This window comes from Anastrepha obliqua, chromosome 2, assembly GCF_027943255.1.
Source record: "Anastrepha obliqua isolate idAnaObli1 chromosome 2, idAnaObli1_1.0, whole genome shotgun sequence".
In the NCBI taxonomy this organism is placed as follows: Eukaryota; Metazoa; Arthropoda; class Insecta; order Diptera; family Tephritidae; genus Anastrepha; species Anastrepha obliqua.
In genome coordinates, this window is record NC_072893.1 from 112,864,097 (window position 1) to 112,871,385 (window position 7,289).

The 7,289-nt window shown below is 35.4% G+C and overlaps 2 protein-coding genes across 3 annotated transcripts; both read right to left on the reverse strand.

Annotated features, from left to right (window-relative positions):
- Positions 1 to 242: 242 nt before the first annotated feature.
- LOC129236821 (dentin sialophosphoprotein-like) lies at positions 243 to 5,399 on the reverse strand. 2 transcript variants are annotated; one of them, XR_008581718.1, is made up of 9 exons: positions 4,981 to 5,399; positions 4,810 to 4,911; positions 4,353 to 4,750; positions 3,607 to 4,295; positions 2,929 to 3,489; positions 2,291 to 2,866; positions 1,655 to 2,230; positions 1,293 to 1,602; positions 243 to 1,214 (listed from the first exon to the last, which is right to left on the reverse strand). XR_008581718.1 is itself a non-coding variant. In XM_054871066.1 (8 exons), the coding sequence occupies exons 1-8, from the start codon at positions 5,074 to 5,076 to the stop codon at positions 1,481 to 1,483; spliced, it is 3,120 nt and encodes a 1,039-aa protein (XP_054727041.1). In that variant the 5' UTR covers positions 5,077 to 5,399; the 3' UTR covers positions 243 to 1,480. The 2 variants fall into 2 exon arrangements, 1 of the variants encoding a protein (XP_054727041.1); XM_054871066.1 differs by having other exon boundaries at positions 243 to 1,602.
- A 337-nt stretch (positions 5,400 to 5,736) lies between these two features.
- Positions 5,737 to 6,289, reverse strand: LOC129236826 (uncharacterized). Its single transcript, XM_054871074.1, has one exon. It carries the CDS (start codon positions 6,140 to 6,142, stop codon positions 5,807 to 5,809), a length of 336 nt encoding a protein of 111 aa, XP_054727049.1. The 5' UTR covers positions 6,143 to 6,289; the 3' UTR covers positions 5,737 to 5,806.
- Positions 6,290 to 7,289: the final 1,000 nt, after the last annotated feature.

Below are 7,289 nucleotides of genomic sequence, written 5' to 3' on the forward strand. Positions count from 1 at the left end.
AAGAAAATTAATTTAAAAAGAAAATAAATTACAAAAAACAGAAAATTAATTAAAAAAAAAAATTATTATAAAAGGAAAATTAATTAGAAAAAGAAAATTAATTAAAAAACTGGAATTTAAAAAAATTTATTGAAAAAGAAAATTAATTAAAAAAATTAAAAACAAAGAAAATTAATTAATATTTTAAAGAAAATTTTAATTTGTAAAATAGCTTTGTAATTTAAAAACTAACATTTTCCCTTTCCTTTCTACATTTGAGTAATGATTTGCTTACAATAGTGCATTTTGGCACAATCATTCATGAAAAGATTGTAAAACCTCGCAACTTCTTTGCTCTGAAGATTTTCATAAACGAAATCGAGTAAGTTTTCGTTCCAAGATTTTGAAATGCAATTAGAAAGTAAATATATGAATCTTAAATCCAAACTTAAACGTAAATTCTGTATGTTTGCTGATTTCCAGGTTAAAAACCCAAAACATTAAACATTTAAAAAAAATAATTCGCTCTCTTTCTTCCGCTTCCTGGCGTACACAACATTCACAAAAATATGTTCGTAACAAGGCGAATCTATTAAAGGTGGTATCCAAGGCGAATTGAGTACTGGAGGTGGCGCCATTAAAAACAGTTACCTTAGTCTGACGTCAGCTCCCTTCGCAATACAAAACAAACAAAAGTGGGAGAAATTACATGTTTGTGAAAATTCAGTGAATGGCTTGGTAATATTGTAATTTGTGAGATTAAAACTAAACAAACTAATGCAAACGAAGAGTCGCGTGTTAAATTGTTAAAGCACAAATGAATATAAAGCCTCCAAATGTAGTTTTCTGCGTTTTTATGCAGAAGACGCCGCGTATAATTTCTTGTGTTTGGTTGTTGTTGTTGTAGCAGCATAAACATTCACCATACATATATGGTGGACTCTTACGACGCGGCGCATGGGGAAGACGCAATCGTATATTCTAGCATTCTTGGGTGGTCTGGGTAAATCAGCTGATTTGTTTTTTTTCACCGTGTCCATGTGACTGTCAGCACAGAATGAGACTAGGCGAATGCATTCTTTGTTTTCCACTTTGCCAATACTTTGCGCTGACAAGCAAACGTACAAAGCATTGTTGTTGTTTGTTCACCTTTAATGAATGCGCCTTGGTTCGTAGGTTGACTAGCAACGCACCATTTTGTTAAACAAAAAATTGACATTTGCGCTCATCCACAGCTATTTGTTAACAAACCAAAAAAAAATTTCAAATTTTTCAAATTCAAAATTTCAATCATAAACAACAAACGAACAGACCTTTAACCTTCTGATAGATGGCATACAAGCAAACTTAATTAAAACCTAATAATAATCTACTACCAAGTAAACAATGATTATATGGGATGGATTCACAATATTGCAAGCAATGGGTCTACGTGAGGGCAAGGGCGTTAAAGTTGAAATTGTTGAGAAATGCATGTTGACTACAACAGTTGTCTGTGCGACTAAGTGCTGCTGGTGCTGGTGTGGTGATTATCATTTGTGGTATGTAAAAGTAGATTATAGCTTCGGGCGAAATGCGTTTTAGCGTCAAGTTTTTGCTGCTGCGGAAGAGTTTCTGTTGGAACTGAATAAAAAATGATTACATTTTGATAACAGCCTCACTGTTGTCCACTTACCCCTTTTCAGTTTTCCATTGACACGCACATATTTTGGCATTATGTAAGCATCATTCATTTCCATTATATTTGAATAGCTTACCATTTTAGGTATTGGCGAGTCTAGAATATTTGATTTAACACTGTCCCAATCGTCGTCACTATAAAGAAAACGACGTGGACGCATGCGTATGCGTTGACCACGCTTGGAGCCCGATGATATAACGATAGATGCTGATGAGTTAGCCGATGGTGATGTAATGGTGATAATATCATTCGATTTATAATGATGAGGCGAGTCATTGAATAGCTTTGAGGTTATGTGAGCAGCTTGTGCGTTATCAGCTTCTTTATTTTTACTTCCACCAGTAATTTGTTTGCCATTTTTCCTGTCGGCTGACATTCGGCGCGTTCTATTTGCTATACAACTCAGTTCGAATATATTCTTATTTTCAGACTCACTTTCAGCATCACTTAGTGCAGGAATTTTTGATGCCTTGGGTGTATCACAAGTGCTTCTCCGTTTCTGTGCCAGTTTGGCACTTTGCTTTACTGCAACTTCATCAGTAATTGTATTTAAACGTTTCCGCCGTTTTGCTATGACAGATAATTGAGTATAAAATAATCAATTTCATTAAATTTTAGTTTATTTCTTACCGGTTTCTTTACAGCTTGCCTCGCTCCCATTTCGGTATTCAAAAGTACGACCAAAAAATGTAGAAGATTTAAACGATTCAGTCGAACTAGTAGTAGAGTTGCTAGTTTTGGCTATATCGTTTGTGTGATCCGTTACACTGCTATCGCTGACTATGCCATTATGAGATGTGCGTTTGAGCGAAAAAGATTTACGAGTGCGCTTCGCTATGCAAGACACATCCGTTATGTTTTCGTTTTTGTTTTGCTCCTCCCCATCAACATCCAATTCGTTAGTGGTTTCCATGGTATTAACTTTACTGCAAAAGCGACGTGTACGATCTGCTTTGCATTTACTTTTTAACCCATCGCGCACTTTGCTTTTTTCACTAACGTATACCTCTTGGCTTTGAGATGATTGGCTTGAACTACCAGAAATAATAGTAAATGTATTATCGGGTGCGACTTCTGCATGATCAACAAATAGTGGCTGATTTTGTGTGCTTTCCATATTGGGCCAAGAGCGGCGGCGCGTGCGGTTAGCTATGCAACTTATGTTTAAGGAATTTGCTTCGTTACTTTCGAAATGTTTGTGAGTGTCTGAAATTACAATTAATAAAAATTATGTGCACATAAATGAAGTGTCATCTTTTTCTAATTACCTTTTTTATCCAATTTGTGTCGAACACTTCTGTTATTCCCTTGTCTTTCTTTAACATTCATATCAACTATTCCCTTAACTTCAATATCAACTTCTTCATCGTCCGCACTCGCAGTATTCAGATGATCCATGCTTTTGCTTTGTTTTACTTCGCGCAAAAGTGTATAGAAGTAATCCAGCACGCCACGGTCTACATTTGTGCCATTATGATTTTCTTCGTCACCGTCACTTTGCGTACAATTCGTGGTACTTAATATTGTAGATTCTATACTGGGTATTCTTTCCTCATTTATACTCGCCGTCTCGTCATTAGAGTTATGCTCATCGTCGTATTGAAATACCTGAGTGGATTTAAGAGATTGATATGAACTTGTCGAGCTGACATCATCAGTAGTAAATTCCTCGTTCAGTGGAGTTAAGCGCATTGCAGTGGACCTACGACGAGTTCGTTGTCCAATACAAGATACATTCAGAGCGCTAACTCCTTCTCCACTTTGTGTTGTTTTATTGGACCTCATCTTGATGCGTCGTGTGGTTCTTCTACTCGATATAATATTTGTATCTAAAAAAAAAAACAAATTTATACCTATATATCATATATATATATATGTGTTTATATTTATGTTACATATATTTCTTTTTAACGCTGCATATAATTGATTTTTGTTTTTGTAATTACCCCCTATATCCGTTTTATGATAACGCGAGTTTGGCGTTTTTTGTTGCTGCACAAAACTGTCTACCAGCCCTTCGTTCTCACTGCAGTCAGCCTCATCACCACTATAGCTCAGTTGCTTATCTTTGCAGCTCGAAAAATCGCTATCACTTTCACTGTCTTGATCGATTATATCTCGTTTATTTGCTGGCATTCTGCGACTGCTTCCCATTATTACCAGGTCTTCAACATCATCTACAGTTGATTCTTCGGCTTCACTCGTTATTTGTAATGCGGTTCTCTGTTTAATATTGGGTCGTCCGATGTCCTCATCATCAGAGTCTTCTTGGTTATTGCAGCTTATTTCTTTATCAGTATCGTCGCAAACATCCACATCGGAGTTTTCATCTTCGACCCCATCTGTTGTATGCCCATTCACTTCACCTGAATGCTGTTGTTTTGAACTTATACTTTCACTCCCACTATCAGTCTTCAAGACTTGCTTGCAGTTGTCACATTCAAATTTGCTTCTACCTTGTGGTACACAACGCCGGTGTAGCGCAACAGACCCACATGTTGAACAGTAAAGGAATGGGTTTAAGTCATTGCATTGACTGCGGCCGTCCGCATTATTACAAATCTTCGCGCCGCATACACCTGGCCTCTCAAGCAGTTCGGCATACGCATTGGGTACCATCTCCCATTCGGCATCTCTAAAAAGAAAATATAGGTTTTTATATAAGAAAAAAGAATTTCAATTATTTACTCACTTGTCTTGAACGAAAATACCCCAACTAGACATCCTCTCTCTAAATTTCTGCAAGTCATTGCAGAGGGGGCATTTGAAGAAATACCCAGCACTTTTAGCAAATTTTTGCAAACAAATTTTATGAAACCAACCATTCCGACAGCATGGTGCACGAATCATTTTAACAGCCCTAAAGCGTTCGCTTTCATTGAAGATGTTTTCATAGCAAATACAGCATTTATCATCTGGTTTTGGGCGAGCTTGCACTTTCCGTACATGACGGTTACAAAAGGAGCGGAAGGTGTGTAGAAATTGGTTCATAGCGCCACATTCGATGCCACAAATCATATGGAAGCTACGGTGACAACGACTTTCGCAACAACCAATATTGGCTCTCATTTTTCCGCAATAGTAACATTGCTGTACGAAGCAGCCAGGAATTAGAAAACGTAAAATTTTTATTGAAAGTATACACTCACAATTTTAGAGACGCGAGCTCGCTCTGCTGCAATATCCTTGAGTAGGAATCCAAGAAAGCCCTCATTTTGGCGACCAGCTTGCCTTAAGCCCGAAGACAAATACTATTTTGATATAATAAAAATTAAATTATAGTCATCTTTCCATATATATGAATGTATTTATATTCTTACCAGACAGTTCGTATGCACACCTTTTCCATTTTTTGTAAGGAATTCTCCGTACTCAATGGTATTGCAACGTTCCGAATCGCACAATTCACACTTCATGTTTACATTTAGCTTTAGAAATTTTGTTATTCAAATAATATTAGTTAAATTGTAAAAGTGAGACAAATGAAAGACTGCTGCCAATTCCAAATTTACGTTTCCCTGCTGAGAAAACCGTATAAATTTTGAGAGATTTGTTCTTAAGCTGCTTCGCTTTTTACCAAATTAACACTTTCTATATACAAACTATTAAAAACGTTTTTAAAGTTTTGCTTTCAAGGATGTTATGCCGATTTATGCACAGAAAATATATATTTTGCTCCCTCGCATAAGGCGGTGTGCTACAATCAATTAATTTTGCCGCCGTTTTATAAATAAGAACTGTCAAACATTGCAGTCAGCCGCGGTACATACATATATGATTCGGAACACAATGGTGCTAATACGAATTTGCTCACATATTATTCTTAGTACTTCGTTTAAATTTTAAAAGTTCGAAACGGAACAATAAAAATCTTTAATATTTTTGGAATTTTATTAACAAATTTTTATTATTTTAAAACCAGCAATATATTGTACGAGTATATTGTTGTTAAAATCCACTACTCTCAATTTCTAATCGTAATGTACAAGCAGCGTAATAAGAATCAACACTGTTCCAAAACGTAAGCTGACAGCTAGTTATTACACATGCTTATAAAAATAAAAACAAACTTGACATAAGAATTGCAGTCAGCTGCTGCACAATTTCATATTCTTCGCTTAATAAATTTATGATATACAACTTATTTTATTCTGATTTTCCAGCTTTGTTATCGAATTCCTCCTCGCCAACGCGTTTTAATCCTGAGAAACGTATGATTTTCCCCCTGTCAACGTTCAGTTTTGTTGCAAATTGTTGTGCAGGTGTTAGTTTTGCTTCCTCTTCGCTTTTATGACCATAATATTTCGCCCAATCGTTGCGACCGGTGAACACCATATAGCAAACGAAACCGAAAGCGTTCCATGCGAGTAGCGCATAACCGATACTTAAGCGTCTCTTCCAGAGCTCTGCACTATCCATTGGTATTGGGTTTGTGTGCCTGCGTATCCAACGACGTAACCATTTTATCTCAAAGAGCGCCATTGCATACAAGAATGCAAGAATATTTTTCACTGAATATAGATATTTCAATCAAATAAAATTACTAAGATAACGTGCTGGTCAACACACAATAAGAATTTTCGGTATTTCTATTCAGAAATCAGCTGATGCGTAAAACATCATCTTAGGTAATTTATACGTACCAACAAAATAAACATATATGGGGTGATTCAATGTGGGAGGAAATTAACGAAAACGATAAGCGTAACGCTGCTACGAAAGTGTTCACTTACTAAAAGAGACTACTCTTATGTTGTATATATTGAAAAAACAAAAAAAAAAACGAACATCGTAATTTAATACTGAGACCCTGACGCAACTAAATTTATGTCCTTCATATCATCGTTGTAACGTTATAAAATATCCGCCAAATTTTGGGTTATGTTAAGATACATGAACGAGGTACTAATTCGCTTTTTTATGATTTTACGTATTCGCTAAATTGTCAAAATTTGTTGTCTAGGGAATTTGAGCAACAACAAAATAAACGCCAATGTTGTTTTTGCTCTATTGCTTGTACCTTACCGATGTGACTTGGGTAATTTTATTGGTTTGATTGTTCATGCCCGCAAAAAGATCCAGGATGTTCCACTAAATGTAAAACCGACTTGACGGTCGCTTTGTTGTCATAACAAAATAAAATATTCGTATAAATTACTGTCTAAATACTGACGACGTAGAAGGATAAAACCAAGTTTGTCAATAATACCTGTTGTTTTAATGTTATTATTATTAATTTTTTTATTATATTTATATGAAGGAAAAAATGTATGGTAATATTTACTATATACCTTATAAGATATGTTGTCTTTACTTAATATAATATTATAAAGAGGAAAACTTTGTTTGTTTGTAATGAATAGGCTCAAAAACTACTGGACCAATTTAAAAAATTCTTTCACTATTCGAAAGCTACATCATCCACGAGTAACATGGATTATATTTTATTTTGGAAATAGGGCTCGAGATATAGGTCAAAACGTGGACCCGGGTAACCTTCGGATGTGTATGTACAATATGGGTATCAAATGGAAGCTGTTGGTGAATGCTTTAATACGGGGTAATTTGTTATGTTATGTTATGTTATGTTATGTTATGTTATGTTATTTTATGTTATGTTAAAGTATAT

Excerpts from the sequence above, each read along its gene's own strand:
- LOC129236826 (XM_054871074.1), bottom strand. The coding sequence starts at position 6,142 with ATGGCGCTCTTTGAGATAAAATGGTTACGTCGTTGGATACGCAGGCAC.
- LOC129236821 (XM_054871066.1), bottom strand. The coding sequence starts at position 5,076 with ATGAAGTGTGAATTGTGCGATTCGGAACGTTGCAATACCATTGAGTAC. Across the intron at positions 4,912-4,980 it reads GTGTGCATACGAACTGTCTG|TATTTGTCTTCGGGCTTAAG; the intron begins GTAAGAATATAA and ends ATATCAAAATAG. Across the intron at positions 3,490-3,606 it reads TCATAAAACGGATATAGGGG|ATACAAATATTATATCGAGT; the intron begins GTAATTACAAAA and ends TTTTTTTTTTAG.